The sequence below is a fragment of the Cimex lectularius genome, unplaced genomic scaffold (assembly GCF_000648675.2).
Source record: "Cimex lectularius strain Harlan isolate CLEC.00 unplaced genomic scaffold, Clec_2.1 scaffold53, whole genome shotgun sequence".
Classification (NCBI taxonomy): Eukaryota; Metazoa; Arthropoda; class Insecta; order Hemiptera; family Cimicidae; genus Cimex; species Cimex lectularius.
Window position 1 is genome coordinate 569761 of NW_019392659.1, and position 20768 is coordinate 590528.

At 35.1% G+C, this 20768-nt stretch overlaps 1 protein-coding gene and 1 non-coding gene across 4 annotated transcripts in view; one reads left to right on the plus strand and one right to left on the minus strand.

The window, feature by feature from the left end:
- The window catches only part of LOC106669064 (GTPase-activating Rap/Ran-GAP domain-like protein 3), a 423385-nt gene that overhangs the window by 83467 nt on the left and 319150 nt on the right, over window positions 1-20768 (minus strand). Inside the window, exons 1-2 of one of the 3 annotated variants that reach the window (XM_024224836.1) lie at window positions 19912-20078; window positions 1677-1843 (exon numbers count right to left, since the gene is read on the minus strand). The exons of the other annotated variants lie outside the window; for them this stretch is intronic. Coding sequence (XP_024080604.1) covers window positions 1677-1843; window positions 19912-19956 — 212 coding nt within the window. The 5' untranslated portion in view covers window positions 19957-20078. Of the gene's footprint in view, window positions 1-1676; window positions 1844-19911; window positions 20079-20768 lie in introns of those variants that run through there. 3 annotated transcript variants of the gene reach the window in all.
- On the plus strand, window positions 7129-7201 carry Trnar-ucu. The gene has a single exon. It is a non-coding gene; the product is annotated as a tRNA-Arg (tRNA).

The following is a 20768-nucleotide window of genomic DNA, read 5'->3' on the forward strand; positions in this document are numbered from 1 at the left end:
AGAGAAATGTTTAGATTAAAAGATATCACGATTTTCCGACGCCAGGACGTGATATCTTTCAAAATCGATAAAAAGCGAAATTACTCTGAAATGGTTGAGAATCGGACCATGGACAATATGAACTTTTTTGTTCATTTTAGGGTGAAGAATCTACTGGAGAAGTTTGTAGCACGAGTAGCAATTCACCCTGTATATTGGATACTATGACACAACGTAATTATTTTGTGTAACGAAAAAGCATACGCACTGACAGGAGGAGGATCTGCAAGATCATACATATGCCCTGGCCTATTCTTGGGGTAACAAAAACACAGAATCTTTTACCACGAAATAGATCCAAAAAAGACAAAAGGAATATATGAACTCCAGGGGTGCTAGACGCGATACGCTTAAGCTAAAACAACCCTCACCAAGACCGGCAAACACTGCTACAGTAAAAGAGGGCTAAATTCAGAAAGGTGATAAAATATTTTACTGAACATCTGAGAAAACATCTACACAACATGGGTATATTCAATAATGATCCCATTTGTAGGTTATACAATGAGGAGGGAGAAACAGCAACCCATATCTTCGAATATGTATCAACCGAAAAATGAAGAAATAACCTGTTATAGAAAGAAAACACATGGAAAATAAATAGTACCAACGACAGCCAATAACCTAGCACTTCTTAAGAGAAGGATCGAGTCGATAGCACTGAACTAAGGAACAAGAAAGTATAATAAGCCAGAAGGCAGAAGCTTGGGGAACAAAAGTCCCCACTTCATCATCATCACAATATGGTCGATTTCATCTTGTAGTTCATTAGAGCACAAATTGTACTAACGAGAGGATCCAGATTTCGTGGTCCCATTGACCAAATAACATCTTTCAATTAATTAAACTTTATGTACGGTATTGGTTGAGATAAAATTTGAAAAATGGAAAAAAGAGGGAAAATTCGAAAGGTTGGGTTGAGATGGGAAGTTGATGTCCGAGTGGTTCGAAGTTACGATAGCTCAAGTGGTAGAGCAGCGGCGTATTTAGCCGAAGGTCGCGGGTCATCCCGCTCGTGACACTTGTTTATCTCAACCATTACCTTATATAAAGATTAATTAATTTAACGAGAGGATGTTGAGTACGTGGTGTCACTGCTTTATCGTTTTTTAGGCCGAAAAATATATACATACGTATCCAAGCGTTTTTGCCAATAAGATTTTAGTAAACCCAAAAACGTCATTCGATCACTGTGAAAATTATAATTGGCAGGTACACATAGATGGTATGCTTGATGTTGAAATGCATTATTTTTGACCGAGCTAAAATGTTTTATAAAGAAACAAATTTGATATTCGGTTTTCGCTCTTCAAAAACCTAAGTGCTGTTTTTTTGGAAACCAAAAATTCTCTTTATCAAACGGAACTTTGGATTGTTGTCAAAAATCATAAAAATGGTGATTACTCCGGAACGGCTAACAAAAACTACAAATAATAATAACGTCCCTTTTTAGTTTAATTTACAGAGATAACTACCTACACCTAAATAATTGAAAACAACAGCTTAATTACCCTTGGAACCCCAAGAAAAACTCATAATTTTTCTGTAAGTTGTTTAAAATAAAGATAGATAATAAAAGATTAAATATATAAAAAAATTCAGCGTTTTATAAGTTCGAGTTTAATGTTGAAACTTACATTGCAGAAGAGGCTCTTCGACGCTGCAGCGAGTTGAGATCCCTGGCGACGATGCAGGTGGGGTCTACGAACCCCGGCCTGATGATGGCTGCAGCCAGCTTCTCGACACATAGCGACCTCGAACGGTCTCGTCCTTCTTTCCGGTCTCCTCTCAGCCGCGATACGAGCTACACCACCAACGCGAAAGTGAATGAATATTTTCGAAATAGTCATATCCGCAAAAAATGAGGCTGATACTTTTAGCAAAGTCCTTGGATTTTGGAGTAAGTCAGATGTTTCTCACCGAAAAATGTATTTATTTTGGTTAGTGGTGGAAAATAAATGAACACACTTCAATCTCAACCAAAACCTTTATTCATTGAAAAGAATTTATTTGATCAAGCGGACCACGAAACCTAATAAAATGTAATAAGCAAAATGTTGTATACTTCACTAAAGCTCTCCGTGGCCATTTCATTTGTCGCCAAGAATTAAATAGATTACACGATGTTTGAAAAACTGCAAAAAGGAGGGAAAATTCAAAAGGTGTGGTTGAGAAGGGAGTGTGTGTTAATTAGTGTCCGAGAGGATCGAAGTCACGATAGCTCAAGTGTTAGAGCGGAGGCATATTTAGCCGAAGGTCGTGGGTTCGAATCCCGCTTGTGACACTGACTTTTTTATCTCATCCAAAACCTTAATTAAACGAAATTAATTTATTTTGTCAAGCGGACCACGAAACCTAATAAAATGTAATAAGCAAAATGTTTTATACTTCACTATAGCTCTCCGTGGCCATTTCATTTGTCGCCAAGAATTAAATAGATTACACGACGTTTGAAAAACTGCAAAAAGGAGGGAAAATTCAAAAGGTGGGGTTGAGAAGGGAGTGTGTGTTAATTTAGTGTCCGAGGGGATCGAAGTCACGATAGCTCAAGTGGTACAGCAGAGGTGTATTTAGCCGAAGGTCGTGGGTTCGAATCCCGCTTGTGACACTGACTTTTTTATCTCATCTAAAACCTTAATTAAACGAAAATAATTTATTTGGTCAAGCGGATCACGAAAATCAAATAAAATTGTGTATAACATTTATCAGCTAAGACCTTCTCATTAAGATGTGCAATGTATGTTTGACGACGATCGAAACGATTTTTATCAATGACAAAATAACATGACTAAATTATACATGTTCATCATAAATGTCGATAATACAATGTATTATATAAATGAATTGATATTGCAAACAAATGCAGTTCAAACTTTATGCATTCACGTCTATCCTAATGCTTTTGTTACAATGAAACAATTCGAGAACGGCTGTTCGCAAACAAGTAACCAACAAAGCATGAAAATTCGTCCAACGACAACAACTTTTATATAAAATATTAGCTAACATCCTATTTATAAAACAACAAGCAAATTGTCAAATCACCATATTTCACATGGAATAGGAAATAAAACAAAATTGTATTGTGTATTTCAAATATTTAAAAATCCATAGTTTGAGTGAAACGATTGGATATAGGATCGACAAAGAGAAAAGAGCTGAATATTTTCTCCGATTGCTAAACCGATATAGCTATCTAATGTTTCATGTTCCTATCTTATTCCTTTATTTTTTCTTTCCTATTACATTACAACACATAACCCACATTTGAACTTCTCCCTACCTCATCTCCGATTCTAGGAAGAAACAGGGTCGTTCTATTGTAAGTAATTATTAGTTGTGTATACCTAGCTTGTGATAAAACTGATATATTTATTAGCGTGAATGCTTGACGTGAGAGGGTCGACGGCGGAATGTACCCATCTACCCTCAATAAGGTTAGTTTTATAACATGTGTAAAGGGTAATATTGAGCAAAGGGTTTGAAATGCCTAGGGTCCTGAATTGACTTAAATGTTCACAGCACCCCCCAGCTCGGTGGTTGGACGGATGACCGAGGTCTGACCTCAAACTGCAAACACCCGGGGTGGGTGATTATCAAGTCTGCCGGCTTACTGTACACAGTAAAAGCTGGAATTGCCGCTGGACTACGAAAGCAAATATGCTCAACTCGGTACATATCGGTATATGTGCGGATTGGAGCCAATATAATACCAAAATCCCTACCTCATCTAGTTGTCTTTCATCCTGGAAAGAAGCTTTACCCAAACTAAGCCCACCCTTCTTAGTAACTACCACCTTATTATATTCTCCCATCACTGCCAATATACTATTTAAACAAATATCATTATTTATTCACTCCCATGCCCTCATATTCCTTTTTCAATCGGATTTCCGAAAATTTCATAGTTCATAAACAGTTTTTCTCAAAATAGAAGATGATATCCGCCTAGGCATTGATGGTAATAAGTGTACTATAATTGTTCCACTTGATTTTTCCAGTGTATTCGCCGCATCGTAATCCACTTATTTGGAAAATGACGCATCTTTTTGTTTCTTTAGTGCTACTAAATATATTTCCTCCTCAGAGAGATAAAGCTTCAAATTTTATCTTCTCTTCTCCCTCAATTTCAGTTGGTGTACCACAAGGCTCCATTTCTGGGCCCTTGCTCTTTTCCATGTTTCTAAATGATCTTCTGGTAGTTCTAATTTTTCCCAAATTAATCTATACGCTTTACATTCAACGTCTAAAAGCAACATCTCTAAAGCAACCGTGATCTTCGTGATGTCAATTAATGGCCAAGTAATAAAGCCATTCTTTATTAATTTCTAAAACCTCATTAATATAAATTGCCTAAACCCTCCTCATATTAAACACTCCTCTATAAACATTTATCTTAAAGGTAAAAATCGTGGCGTTATTTTTAACTCCAAGCTTACATGGCTTGACCATGTGAGTCCTATTATTAAAAAGATATAGCCAAGTCTCCACTCTCTTCACATAAAACTAGATTTATCCTTATTAAATCTCTAATAATTTTTTATTATGTTATCTTAGTGCTTATTTTATCACTCTCTTTAGACTCTGAATCTCCTGATGGTTTTCAAATTGTTTATCATTCATGCGTTAGAAATTGTTATAATCTTAAACTAAGAAATCATACCTCATAATTTTAACCCCAGTTTTTTTACATTTCAAATTAATTAATTTAAAAAATAGCTACATGTATGTCATCTTTTCTGTATAATAAATTGTTTTTAAAAGTAGTCCATTCGAACATTGCGAAATCATTACGGCAGGAACGATGTGATATGATATGAATTACAAAAAAGAAAAAAAACAGTAGTAACCCTCGTTTGGTGAATGGGGATGGATCGATTCCTATACTTGATAACACTGGATCGCATGTGTCAGGAATGATCGGGAAAACGACATATTCTGGCTGTTTTCACAAACAACTGGGTAATTATAGTTTTCTTTCTTTTTGTTGAAAATTTTTGTGTACTTTTTTCATATCAACGACAAAAATAATTTACCTTTTTTACAGTCCGATTATTTAAACGGTACACCTCTTATTACACATCAAAAATTATTAATGACGGAATGATTCTGGGTATGATGAACCGGTCGTATTTTTGTCAAAGGATCGGTATCGAGTGATTTGATATAGTACAGCGGATACAGAATCCCCCTCGAAGTCTCCCGTTAGCGGAAAAGTAGAAAGATCGTCCCCAGGCGAAAGTTGTGAGTTGAAGTTAGGTAGTGAGTAGTTAGGTCTTCGTTGTCAGTATGTTCTCAATAACAGGAGTGTAAAATATAATTTGTTTTTCGGCGACGTGTTTTATCAATCTTATTGTCTCGTTCTCACACCAATCCCTACATAATATATGTTACTAGATGGGACATCGATGTATGTAAACTCCTGGTACTTCCTTGCCTAGATGTCAGTGAAAGGTGCGTGAAATGTTAATGAGAAGTTGGTTGGTGTGAAGTAGTCGTCCATGAATATTGTGGGCGAACTAAATCGATTGGAGAAGTGACATGTCATGCAATAATAATTAAATATTGATTTGAATCATAATGTAAACAAACAATAAATTTACTTAACGGTGGTATAAAACATAAATACAAAAGATATTTATACACAAATCGATTTAATATTTATACCGAAATATTGATCCGATGAATTTGTGCATCCTGGCCCCCTAGCTTCATTTGTATTAGTATTGACGTCATTTATGATAAAATTTATAAGAAAATCAGCCATTTTTGAGAAAGAATCTTATTCGAAGCCTCTCATTGTGGAGAACATATTCTCATTCCTCGTCCGCAATACTTGTGGGAGTCTTAGGTGCATGCAACAAGAACAAAAATAATCAGACACTCATTTTATGAAATGGGGACTCCTGTATAATCCCGGAAACATTCGTTGCATCATTCTATGATGTTTTTAGAGAGAAAATGTGAAAGTAGGAGATAAAATCAAACATAATTATTTTGTATACAGATGGCTCAACAGAAATTAAGGATCCCGATATGATATATTCTATGCACTCATTAGGGAGAAAATCTAGGAATTTTTAGAAATGCGTGCTATCAATGCTTATGTCGTAGGAAAACTTAACATATATATCGTAAAAGTACTCGCACGTAAAAAGTCACATCCAAAATAGTCGGTGCATGCATCCAAAATTTCCAACACCTAGGAAAAAGTAACAATTTTCAATATCATTCAATTACTTAAGGTTTTTAGTTGAGATAAAAAAGAGTGCTTTACCACTTGAGCTATCGTGACTTCGATCTACTCGGACACTAACTTCCCATCTGAACCCCACCTTTTGAATTTTCCCTCCTTTTTGCCATTTTTCAAATGTCGTGTATCGCAGCGGCGTCAGTAGCCGCAGGTCGTGGTTTCGAATCCCGCTCGTGACACTGACTTTTTTACCTCAACTAAAAACCTTAATTAATTGAATGATATTAATTAGTCAAGCGGACCACGAAAAATAGTGAATTTGCAATATCTTAGATACCAGCGAATAAAGAAATTCTGGGTAACGAAGAAGTCGACAAACTAGGAACTACAAGACCATCTATAACAACCCAATATCTGTAATTAAGATAAAAAGATCAAACATAATTTCTTCCATGCCTGAAAAACGAAAAAGAGAAGTGGACAAACTCCAGAGGTGTCAGATACAGTAACCAAGATAACTTGTGATTAAAAAATCATCACCAAAAATTAAAAACACATGCTATAGTTAGTCCAGATAGAACCCGAAGTAAGTTGTAGTGTAGGAGTATTAATCATTATTTAGTAATAATAGTAATAATAATAATGCGTGTTGTTTAGCCTGTTCCTGACCAATAAATCAATTAATGGCTGAAGTAGCGACGAGCTGTCAGGAACCAGGTTAAACAACATTATTATTATTACTACATTCATTAGATTTCGTGGTCCGATTGACCAAATAACATCTTTCAATTAATTAATCTTTATGTATGGTATCGGTTGAGATAAAAAATGGCAAAAAGGAAGGAAAATTAGAAAGGTTGAGTTGAGATGGGAAGCTAGTGTCCGGGTGGTTTGAAGTCACGATAGCTCAAGTGGTAGAGCAGCGGCGTTCTTAGCCGAAGGTCGTGGGTTCGAATCCCGCTCGTGACGCTGACTTTTTTATCTCAACCAACACCTTACATAACGATTATTATTATTAATACTTCCTCTCTACAGCTTATTTTGGGTTCTATCTGGACTCCGGTATAACCTGCAACCGACACATACGAACATAAAAACAGAAATTGAAACAGATGGTTTAGACAACTATACAAATTAATATCAAGAATATTACATGCATAGATAAAATAACTATCAACAAACACACCAACTTGGATGTACGAGTTTCAACTTTCTAACATTCAAAGAATACTGTTCTTCCGATCCGAAGTCTTAATAATGACCACCAACTACTACTACTAGCTATCGTGAAAATCCAAATCTCCAACGAATCTCCACGTCTTCGAAAGCCCAAGCCATTACCTTGATCCAATCGTTTTAAAAACATAGTTCCTTCTCGCAGTAAGTTGTTTTCAACGATCCGGATTTCGAGCCTTCAGATCATCATCGGGTTGAAGGAGCTCTACAACCTGATGATGATCTGAAGGCTCGAAATCCGGATTGTTAAAACAACTGTGAGTAGGAACTATCTTTTTAAAACGATTGAACAACACACTCACTCCATCATTTATCTTTTCTGTTAACTCGATCCATGCCCAACATATCATTATAACATGTCACATGGATAAAGTAGGGATGGTCGTGGGTCCATAGTTAACAGAATTTAACTGTTAAGAATGGATTGATTAGAAGTTGGCTGGGGTATAAACAGAGAAAAAAACATTGAGAACATCTCGGCGAGCAAATTGGCTCCCCTCATGTTACTATGGTACAATATCAGATGCAATAAAGAAAAGTAAAATAAAAAATATTGATGTTGTAGATTGGAAGCGGTGGCAGAGAGAGCCGGATAACTCTGAGGGTTTGCTTTCCTTCCGAATCCTCATGGGCCGATAAAAAAGTATTCCAGGTCTTCACATTTTAAAACAACATTCATCAAGTTTTAAAAAATACAATAGGAGGTGATCTAAGCCGATGCCGGACACTTCCCCTTCCCCCTCTTATTCCATAAAAACAACAACATTCTTGCCCTCTCGTCTCCATTTTTGCAACCAAAAGCTGTCGCATTAAAAATTCAACTTCTAACTCATCACTGGCTAGTGTGGATTTATCAGATGTTTTAAATGTAAAACAAAGTTACCATGACAATAAAAATTACTACAATGAAATCTTATATTTCTGATGAACAAATCTTTTAACACAAGATATGTTTCTTGAAAAGTTTTTCTTTTTAAAAAAATAGCCTACTCCCCTCATATATAATAGTTATAATGAGAACTTGCTTGAGTAATACATAATACTTTTTTGTAATCCATTTACGTTTTCGTAGTCAATTAACTAGGTTACTTCATTCAATCAATTATTCTTTCTAAGTCCTGGTTGAGATAAAAAAAGTCAGTGTCACGAGTTGGATTCGAACCCACGACCTTCGGCTAAATACGCCGCTTGAACTATCGTGACTTCGATCCTCTCGAACACCAACTCTCCATCTCAACCTACGATACAATTTCTCCTCTTTTTGCCACGAAGTGGCACGGAGAGCTGATTCGTGATGTGATACTTTTTACTTTTTAAATATTAATCCATTTACGTTTTCTTAAGTTACTTCTTTCAATCAATTAATTTTTCTTTCTATGGTCTTGGTTGAGATAAAAAGCTCAGGTGGTAGAGAAGCGGAGTATTTAGCCGAAGGTCGTGGGTTCGAATCCCGCTCGTGACACTGAATTTTTTATTTCAACCAAGACCTTAGAAAGAAATTTTTTCTAAGTTCAAAATAAGGTAAGGACAAAGGAAAGCAAAATAATTTACTAGTAACTGAGAGAAAACCAAGAATTTTGACAAAAATTAAGCGTTTTCAAGCTAAAGGAAATCATAGGTCATAGTTAGTAATTTTAAGTATTTGGTTTAGTTTTGATAAATTCACTAACAAGAGTATTAGCCGAATACAACATTAGGTGACGAAGAAATACGATATTTTATTCATAACATCAGAAAAAACATGATTTAGAGGAAAAAATTACCATGTTTTAATCGAAAATACCGTTTGGTTACCCAGTTGGAGGAGATGAAACGGTCTGGGTTGATTCATTTTACGTAATAATTGAATAATAAAACCAATTTAACGTCACATTTTTAAGAGATTGTTTAAAAATTAAAATTACCATTTAAAAGCACAGGCTATAATTTGGCAAAAATATTAAAAAATAGTTGGTCTTTAAGTAACATGGCTACAATTTTAAACTCAACGAAATAAAAATGTAATAATCGACAATTAATTTATGGTGACATGAAAATATCGCCATGGCGATACTATTAGACTGGCCTCATCTATTTTTATGGAATTTATTTTGTCACCTAACTGCCTACCTTAATTGACTTGTGTTAAATTATATATCGTCCCTTCCCTGAAACATATGGATTTAAAGTACTTCGTTTTTTCTAACTCATTCAGGTTTAGTATGCCAAAACAAAAGTAATTTTAATTGTAATTTTTGCCTTATTACGGGTAATTGCTTCAAGTAAAGCTTAATGTTAACAGTCTTTAACAATTCTTATCAAATAAAAGACCAATATTGGGGCTTATCAATAGTAATAAAACTTTGGTATCTTCAAATGTTATCGAATAGATTTCAGATAACCATAAAACCATAGTAAATATCCTTTTGAACGTCTGAATTGCCTTTTGTTGTAATGTAATGTATAAACGCAAAAAAACAAAAAAAAACACTGTTGTAATATACATGAAAAACACAGAATTTTTTATTTATTCAAAATTAATTAAAGAAATGTGTGGTGATTAGTGACCGTTAGTCCATGATTATTCAGAAATCGTGAGATGCGGTCAGGTGTGATGTAGGTTTCAGAAAAACTCTTAACACGGCACGCAAGAATGGCACACTTCGCAGAAACAAACACTTTGAGCTGAAGATGATCTCAATAAAGACCCAAACGTTGGTACGATAAAGAAAATGTTTTTCTGAAACCTACATCACACCAGCCCGCATCTCACGATTTCTGAATGATCATTAATTAAGGAAAAAATAGTTAAGGTCAACCGATAGACCTGTAGATTTGACGATAAAACATAGTGGTTTTCCAGAGTTAACCTAATGTTGGATTGTTCATCCGTTCAGAAAAAGAAAGAAAGTGGTGTTAAAATGGAGTCATAACCATAGTATGCAAAAATGGTGTATGGAAGATGGAAGACAAAAGAAAAGGGTGTTTCAAGAAATGTGGAGTGGGAGCAATCAAAAACCTTCTTGAATAACAACTGATCCCCTGAGGAATCTTCTCTTTAGTCTCAGTGCAGTTACAAAGAAAGAACTGGGTGTTTGGAAAAGTTTTGTAACAGACAATAGAAATTGGAGGTTTAAAGAATTAACGTTTTAGGATTGGTTCCACTACTGGAAAAAGTTCATGTATGAGAAAGATTTTCTGAAAGCGTTTTTAACGAGTTCCAGATAGCTTTGACACTGACCATATTCTAGACTACATTAAAGTTATTGAGGAAAAATCATGGTGTGGTGGACCTGAAGAACCTACAGAACTGGAAATTATATGATGATGCCTTGCCTGATCCTGCTTATACTGTCACCTGAATCAAAAGCTAGCATCAAAAAAAGTAAAGTGGTGGAAAAAGTATCCGATGATAGCTTTCTTCATACTTTTATAGTTATATGGTCATACCGTCAACCTTGATCCACTCTGACACCAACTTCCCATCTCAACCGCACCTTTTGAATTTTCCCTCCTTTTTGCCATTTTTCAAACGGACCACGAAATTAGTGAATTGAATTTCTTCATATTTTTATAGTTATACGGCCACCGAAACAAAAGATAGAATAAAAAAGTAAAGTAGTGGAAAACGATGTCATATATTGCCAGAAATGGAAATATCCGTCGATACCTTTCTTCATCTTGCTTAATCGCACACCTCTATTAAAAGCTAGCATAATGAAGGGGAAAATGGTGGAAACCGATGTCTAATATTGCCGGAAACGGAAGGTACCCGAAGATACCTTTCTTCATACTTGTTATAGTTATAGGTCACCTGAACCAAAATCTAACATAAAGAACAAAAACGTGGTGGAGAAACGATATCTATCATTGCAAGAAAACCTACTATATCTTATGCGGTCACTTGTATAACTAGTACAGCAGTTAGCAATTAGTAGCTAGCAATAAAATCAATTTAAATGTACAACTTCTAATTTCATTTTCGACAACTAACATTACAAACAGCTTTTTTTTGTACGAACAAAATAAACTGTTCACATCAGTAGAGGTTATATTGGCCGCTGGATTCGAACCCGGGACCTTTACCTTACAGTGATGAGCGCCGTGTCCACGCCTAAACCATTGAGGCCACCGACGCCCTCACCAGCCTATTATTTTATTAACCAGATAATTATTCTATAAACCTATAATTAGATTTGGCCGCCCTTGCAACTCATTTTTAGGTTACGCTCATATCTATAATCTAGCATTAGTTTTATGAAATAGATTTTGCATATTTTTGTTAATTACTTAACAATTAATTAAGGTTTTTAGTTGAGATGAAAAAAAGTTAATGGCACGAGAGGGATTCGAACCCACGACCTTCGGCTAGATACGCCGCTGCTCTACCACCTGAGCTATCGTGACCTCGATCCACTCGGACATCAACTCCCCATCTCAACCCCACCTTATGAGTTTTCCCTCCTTTTGCCATTTTTCATTTTTGTTAATACACTGCACATCAAAAAAACCGCCCAGTGATTTTTGCACGCACAAATGTCCTATTTTGAAAATGTATATCTTCTCAGCCTTTTAACTCACAGACCTGCGCTAGGTTTCATTTTTAGACAATTTTACGCTGAACAAGATGGATTTTTTCAATGTTTTTCTAGCTTCCGTCTTTCAGCAGTAACGTTAAAAATTCGAGAACACGTTAATTTTTGCACTTTTTCCTAAAATTTCTAATTGAGCTGTGAAGCCAGGAAATCGTCCTTGGAGAGGAGCCTTATGAGGTACGATAAGAAATTTTAATACGTTTTTAATTGGCTCCCTTCTACATTGCCTGATTTTTCACAAATTTTTGAGTTATTCGAGATTTTTGGGCAAAAACGTTGGTTTTTACGTGCTCTTGTAAAAGAGCCAATAACTTTCTTTCCCGATTTTACCATTCACAAACCTACTGTTTCAATACGTTATTGAACCACAAACTGCAACAACACCTGTGAAATGGGAAGGAAAACTTGGTTTTCTATTATGAGTTTAAGTGGTTATCGACAGCAGAAGCATTCCGCATCCCAAAAGATCAAAAAAGAAAAAGTAAAAATTCTCGCTTCCCTGTTCACTTTTTTGAAAAAGTCCTCGGAACAAATTTGTAGAGTGTAAAATTAACGCAACGAATGGTTGGTGGTTTTATGAATGAGCACGTAAAAATCTACGTTTTTTGCCCAAAAATGGCGAATAAATCGAAAATTGTTGAGTAATGGGGCAAAGTGGAAAGTGATTAATTGAAAGCTTATTAAAATTTCCTGTCGATCGCTATAGGGCGCCGCTCCAATGATCTCTACATCTCTTTTTGAAGTTTTCTTAAAAATTAACACGTTTCCGGATTTTATAATTTACCGCTGAATGACTGAAGATAGTACAACATTTAAAAAAACCATATCTCGTTCAGCGTAAAATTTTCTAAAAAATGAGCCATACCGCAAGTCTGTGACCTAAAAGGCTGAGAAAATATGCATTTACAAATTTGGCTATGTTTGGGTGCAAAAACCAAGTAGACGGATTCTTTTTTTTAAATTTATTTATTTTTTTATGGACATTAATTTCGTTTTAATAGGAAATGTGATATTTTACTGTTCAGATGAGCGTATCGTTAAAAATTCTAATCAAGGCTTTTAGTGAGTATCAACGGTTAGTAAAAAAAATATATTTTGTCCTAGTTTTGATTTTATAGCAAATTTGATCATTGGGTATCTTTCTTGATATGTGTGGTGTTTAGTGACCATTAGCCAATGATTATTTGGAGATCGTGAGGTCGAAACGTTGGCATGATAAAGAAAATGTTTTTCTAAAACCTACGTCGCACCAGACCACACCTCACGATCTACAAAAAAAATTTTCTGGATATGTAGACTAAAGCAAAGTAGGTTTCCGTTCTGTCGGCTTATGATCGGACAAATTAGAAGCCAAACTAGTGGCCGATAATCTGCGACTGCAGGAAACGAATTTTTGTTCATACTTACGGCCAATTCAGAGATTTTTTTAATCAAAACTTGTCGATTAGAATGCAATACTTTGTCGCCTTTTTCACCCAAATATTTCTTCCCATATTGCCTTTATACTGTTCTTCCAGTATTATTCGGAACGCCGCGAATGACGAATTTCTGCGGGAATTCTCAATTTATATCGGCAAAACTAACGCCAACCGTGTTTGCTTATGGGATTAGCGCTTACGAACTATCATTGATAATATTGCCCTGAAGGGCATGGTTTTGGTATTTGGCTAATTATTTACTAATGTTTACTTGAACTCGTGCAACGGCCTTGTTTTTCATTTCAATATTAAATTGTCACCGTGTCATGCCAACCAGCCGTTTTTCCCCAAAGTTTGAATAATTATATCAAAAAAATATAAAATTCGACGAAATACGTCGTTGTGTTGATTTATTACACTGCTGAATAAAAATCAACACCATTAGGATTAATTGTTTGTTCCGTTCGGATACAACATTATTTGTACAGCTTATTTCACCAAGAAATACGATAAAAATAACACTTGTTGAAAAGGTAATATATTACACTTCTCATTTTTTATTGAAATTTACTTCAATTTTTTTCATGAAATAATTCATGATCATAACCGGATTTGAATACTTCTGCCTCCTTTCATTACGTGATCTCTTGAAAGCTTAAGGAACGTAAATCGGGACGTGGTATTTTATTCAGCCAACGAAAATATTCTAAAATAACTTTCAAATAATTAAGGTTTTTAGTTGAGATAAAAAAGTAAGTGTCACGAGCGGGATTCGAACCCACGATCTTTGGCTAGATACGCCGCTACTCTGCCACCTGAGCTAACGTGACTTCAATCCACTCGGACACTAACTTCCCATCTCAACTCCACGTTTCGAATTTTCCCTCCTTTTTGCCATTTTTCAAATGTCGTGTATTCCATTTGATTCTCCGCGACAAATGAACTGGCCACGGAAAGATTTAGTAAAGATATACTTCATTTTATCTTCTTAAATTCATTAGTTTTCGTGGTCCGCTTGACCAATTAATATCTTTCAATTAATTAAAGTTTTTTGTTTAGATAAAAATTCTAAATTCTTCTAAAATAACTGTCATTTGTCTGTCTGAACAATTGAAATTAATTGCAAATTAGTGATGAACCATCTTTTTTAAAAAGGATCGATAAAGATAATGTTTTGCTAAAACCTACGTCACACCAGACCGCATTTTACGATCTTCAAATAATCATTAACTAACGCTCACTAAACACCACACACATACCAAGAAATAAAATTGTAACAGATCGCAAGAAGTATTTATCTAATATTGTTTACAGTTAAAAACACATGTTTATTTTTGTTATCTGCAGAAGCTAAACAAAGATTCGTTTGTTATTTCGAGGTTGAAATGTACAAACTCAGAGCCAAAACACCAATAACAAACAATTTCTGTTTTCCATTTCAACCGAAGGAAATGACAATAGTCGGTATGAAAACGACTTGGTTGCCGGGAGGAAAGGCTTTTAAATACGCATCAATAACATTTCACTTATTCTACAATAAAAAAACGCCCTCTAATAAAAAGGAGTTTGGTAATCAAAAACGGATCAACTATCTAACCACAAGAAGAAGATTACAGTACAAATTTGGTGTTTTTTCTAACGAAATCAGAACGGATAATTTCGTCTTAACAATGCAGCCAATTTCTTATTGATTTCTTACATTTATATTATGCTGTCGCTGCTAGGACATATGTATGATTTCTTTAATTAGCTTTTTACCAACATATCTGTCACAGTCCCCAACTTTACATCATCCAAGACCAGATTTCTGGAATGCGATTTGTGCTCAAATTTTTTATTTTTAATTAGCTGATTAAAATCAGCTTTCAGTCTGATATATAGCATCGGACCGGATCGGCAGAGGAGCCAACATATCAAGAGCCGATAGGTGACCATCTGAGGATGTGACTCGTAGAAGAGAGGTCATTAAAGATACGCCACGCGAGGTTGACACGCGGAAAATTAGTTTGGGGTGAAAGTTCACGTATTTGGCCGGCATGTAGAAAAGGTTACTTGATGTGTCCCACCTGGTTGAAGGATGCAGCAATTCCTTGGCTCCATATAGAGAGCGCGTAGGAATGCCATCTGGTATAGAAAGCGTGCTTGAACACAGCATTTGGCGTCCCCTTTTCCGATTTTTGGAGCGAAAAGGGGTGCTTTATTGTATATAATTGTTGCAATTTATTGTATATAATATTGACTTTGGTGATTGATCAGCCTTCTCACTTTAATTTTTTTCTTTTCATAGGTAGATTCTTTTCACAAATTAACATAAATAAATTTTCAAATATAAAATTTTCAAATTTTTTTTAGTATATTTGTAAATTTATTTATGTTAATTTGTTAATACAGAGTCATGATGAAGGCAATATATTCTGCCGAAAGCTCGACAAGAAAATAAATGTTGTTTCTGTCTTCCTCGCCTCATCACCAATTTACCTAACGAAAAGAAAAATATTGTTCATAATACTGATAGTTCTGTGTTGACAGTTAATTTCATAGCGTGAGTATGAATGTATTAAAGGAGTTAGGAAAAAACTGCGAATCCTAACAGGATTCTTAACAACTAAACAAAATGCATATCTGAAGAAGATAGGCATAACCCAACACAGGACGTACAGATTCTGCAAAGAAGCAGAGGAAACACCAACACACCTACTGACACATTATGGTGCTACACATGCCTGCAGGAGAAAGTGATCTGGGACACACAACGTAACCGTAAATAACATCCAACCATTCAAACCGGGCCAATTAGTCATGTTCTTTGATGTCCTTTGATAAACTAGGACTTACCGATATGCACAGAACGAAATATATACTATAAAATAGCTTTTAAAGGGCGAAGTATAAGACACACCCCGATTAATACATCTACATCTATATCTTGCGTGAATGTATTACAGGGCGATCAATGTGATTTAAGAGAGAAAGAGAGAGTGAGAGGGAGGGAGGACAGAGAGAAAGAGAGAGTGAAAAGATGAGAAAGAGAGGGTGAGAGAGAAAGAGAGATCTTTTATGAAGAAACTGCCTTTTTCAAGTGGAAGAAAATTATCCTGCAGTTCACACAATAAATACTTTGAATAAATGTGTGGTGATTAGTGACCGTAAATCGATATTTATTTAGAAATCGTGAGATGCGCTCTGGTGTGATGTAGGTTTTAGAAAAACATTTTCTTTATCGTGCCAACGTTTCGATCTTTATTGAGATCATCTTCAGGGCCTGGGATTTACAAACATTGTTTACATATAACAATTACATTTTGGATGTGGAAAAGTGAATTTATACAATGCAAAATATATTTTTTTATATATTCAATCAAAGTATTTCTACTCACTCAAAGTGTTTGTCTTCTGTGTAATTGTGCCATTCTTGCGTGTCGTGTCGAGAGTGCCAGTGAGATTTTGCTATTTTGTGTTTATATACGTTGGATTTTGAAGGGGTGGGGAAGGATGTCGGTATAGAAAAGACATTTTTGTATAAGGCGTCGGCTTCTTTGAGGTGAAAAGAGCCGACGAAGGGAAAAAATGTGTTGGTAATGGTTCGGCCAGATTATCCTTTCAGGATTATATAGAAAGGGATAAATAGGAAAAGGAAAGCTAAATTGTTGGGAAATTAGACTATGTGAAAAATATTTGATGTGTGGAATGTAATGTGATGATATAGGTATGTTATCTGTATTGAATTTGATTAATGATATTGGCGTAGCTGCGACTGAGTTTACATGTATCTGTTCTGTAATTGATGCTGTGTTTATCTCTGTTGATATAAACCATTTCTAAGAAATTACGTTTATGTTTGTTTTGTTCTGTGTGTGTGTCCAAAAAAGCTTTTGGATTTTGGAAGTCGAAATTGTGTTGGTGTTCAAGATGGTAAGTAACGAGTGCTGTAGGATTTTGCTTAGGTTTTTTGCAATCATAGATATGTTGCTTAACTCTCTTGTCCAGATATTAGGATGTAAGACCGATGTAAGTTGATCTTGTAGATTACGTCAGATTTATTTGTTATTGGTGTGGGATCTTTAATTTTGGAAAAAAAGTGTTTGAATTGTTTTATAATTTTTGAAAGCTATTTTGAAGTCATCGGACAAGAGAAATAACGTGTATAATAAATAACAATAAACGTTGGCAGGATAAAGAAAATGTTTTTCTGAAACCTACATCACACCAGACCGCATCTCACGATTTCTAAATAAACACTGAATAAAGCTAGACAATTAATGTTCTTAGTCGCAAATATAAAATATTATTCCTAGAACTTCTTTAGTAATTTGATCGGATAATTTATTAATTTATGCTTAGTACAAAATGAATTGAATTCAAGCAACATTAATTATTTTATGATGTTTTACATATGGGTTTTCGTGTAAAATAAACTGAATCATTATTGGTTGATAACGAGAGACTGCAACCAAAAATATACATGAAACATGTTGATTTCTATAAAAAAACCTCCTAGACAAAACAGTAGGAATAGCCAACCTTTAAACTGCATCTGTTTCTTGTTTAGTTGTTAATTTTAAATAGGTCAAACCACTTGATAATTACCCGAACTCCCAACCTTGGTTCGCTGATACGGCTGAGAATTATTGCACGCCTCAGAGTTCTTCTTAAAAAAGCCAACTAGAAAAAATTCGAAAACGTTTCTGGTACGACACAATTTCAGACAATGCCCGTCGGCTCGGAAAAGGGCCTGGGCGTAAATTGAAAGACATTCGCCGGGGCGAACCTGTTTAGCTCAATTAAGTTTTAACGACGATAAAGGTTTATGGATTTCTCGTGAGTTCCCGTTCTATCCAAAGTCGCCCTTGTACAATTCTCATGAGGTTTGTTTCATTTTTATTCTCGTTCACATCAGTTCAAACATCGTCTTGATATTTGAAAACCTTTTGGACGACAGAATAATCCGAATTTTCTCACTCAAAAAAATTAGACGTTTTGTTATAAGCTGCATATTTAAGTACATTTTTAATTATATCGTGTATTTTTGACGGGCGTAAATTCTTTGTTTTGTAATCTTAGTTTTCGCTCCTTGCACGTGTGAATCTGAAATAACTGGGTCACACCACCCGCATTCCGCAATAGCCGTGTTTTCATGCGTGTTTCGAACCAGAATCGAACTTTGACCTCTCAGGATGACAATTGAAGAAAAAATGCTAAACTTAGCTTTAAATAGACGTTGGGGAAATAAAAATAAAAGAGATATAAATAGGCAGAAAGTGTGTGTGTGTGTGTGTGTGTATGTATATATATATATATATATATATATGTGTGTGTGTGTGTGTGAGTNTGTGTGTGTGTGTGTGTGTGTGTGTGTGTGTGTGTGTGTGTGTGTGTGTGAGAGAGAGAGAGAGATTGAGAGAGAGAGAGAGAGAGAAAATAACAAAGCAGTAATAGGAAAAATACTTTGTTTAACTAGACATTGATAAATCTAATTAATCCTATCAAAAGTTCTTAAGTTCCTAGAACTTAACAGAATAAACAATATTCCGTTTACATCAGCATTATGCGGATAAACCTGTCCTACTTCCTTCTTTCAGCTAGTCAGATTATAGTTTGTAAAAAAATACAATAAAATACAGATTTAACTGATATTTATGTGTAATTATGATTTGACTACCATGTTGAACTGTTTTGTTTATGGATGAAATAAGAATTTGCCGGTGTGCAATTATTTATGGGTTTGATCCCGTAGAATTACCAGAAACCGCCCAATTTTATGTTTATACTATATATTTTAGGTATTCAGTTAGAACCGCAAGTTTTCATGGTTGATTCACTATTATACTTCATTTTTTCACTTTGAAAAAAATTCAAATTTAAAAAAATGAGACATTCCTGATGTATCACATGTTCGTCTTATGGTGGAGCATATTGGAAAAAGAATTTCGTTCTTTTTGTGACGGTATTTATGTCAGCGTAAATTATCTGAATTAGAAGTCCGTGAATGGCATGTGTAATTGCCAATAGACAGAGTATCACTTGCGATATCGAACGCTGGCAATGAAAATAACAAGTCTACGTAGGAATAATTGATCCTCCAAAAAGAGAAACAGAAAGAAACTGTGGTAAAAGCGAAGAAATAATAAATTAAACATTAAACTTTTGAAACTTCTTAAATAATTTAATAGTCAATACAATAACTGAAAGAACACAACATGTTCAGTGGGGTTAAATCTTTATTTTCAATATATGAAAACCTGTAATGATTTTTCTTTATGATAATGAAAGATATGAAAATTTACAACTGCAGAATGGTTCCCTTTGTGTATTTTATTAAAATTTTATTATTGTTTAGGTTAATAATTTTATAGTGATTTGAAGTATTGCTATTAGCATGGCGAATTCATGGACTTTTATGTATTATCAGCCTCATTCTTTTTTAAATTTTAAATTTAAATTTCACTATTACCTTATCGAAGGTAGAAGGGGAGAGGCTGTTACTGTACAGAGGCATGTCAGAGCCGCATGTCGACCGGGCAGACGCGGTCAGCAACAGCAATTGTCGCGTTTCTGTCGGATCGAATTTCAGGCCGTGTTTCACTCACGGTCGTCGGCGGTCTACTGGAGTGTCAGGACCACGCCGGCTGCAACGGCAGTCAACGTGCATGCGCCGGCATTCATTCATGCAACGGCCGCCCCCACCGATTCGACGTCGGTCGTGTACGTTTATGACCACGGTATACCGATATACGATATTTCCAGCAAATTTAAACTTAGGACGGTTTCTAATGCAAAAACTTTATTCATCTGCCCACTTTCCGAAGGAAATTATTTACTTTTATTTCCAAACTTCATAAGCCTGGCTCCCATTTCGCTACTTTGCTGCTTGTAGAAAGTTGAACCGGCCGAAAATACTCCATATTTTTCATGTAAATATTCCTATCTGAAAATCAAGAAAATGAAAGTAAGAGGCTGGATAAAGTATAATAAATTTAGATAGCATTGCAACATGAAATGGAAAATCTTTAGGAAAAATACTTTTTCTTCTTGTAATTACACCTTTTTAGTGAATCATCAGAATCATGAAAAGGAATCAATGCCATATCCTCTCACATCGAAGATAAAATCATTTTTAAAAGGGGCTACAGAAAGATTAGAGAAGTATGATTTATTGAATATTCAGGGGTTGTAAGGAGCATACAGGTATTAAAGCTGAGTAGCATTCCATTCTGAAAATATTTATTTTCCTCTTTACGGCAGTCCCACGCAGTTGCGCATTAAATATTTACGAACTTTCCATTTACGATTTAAAAAACGGAAGAATTA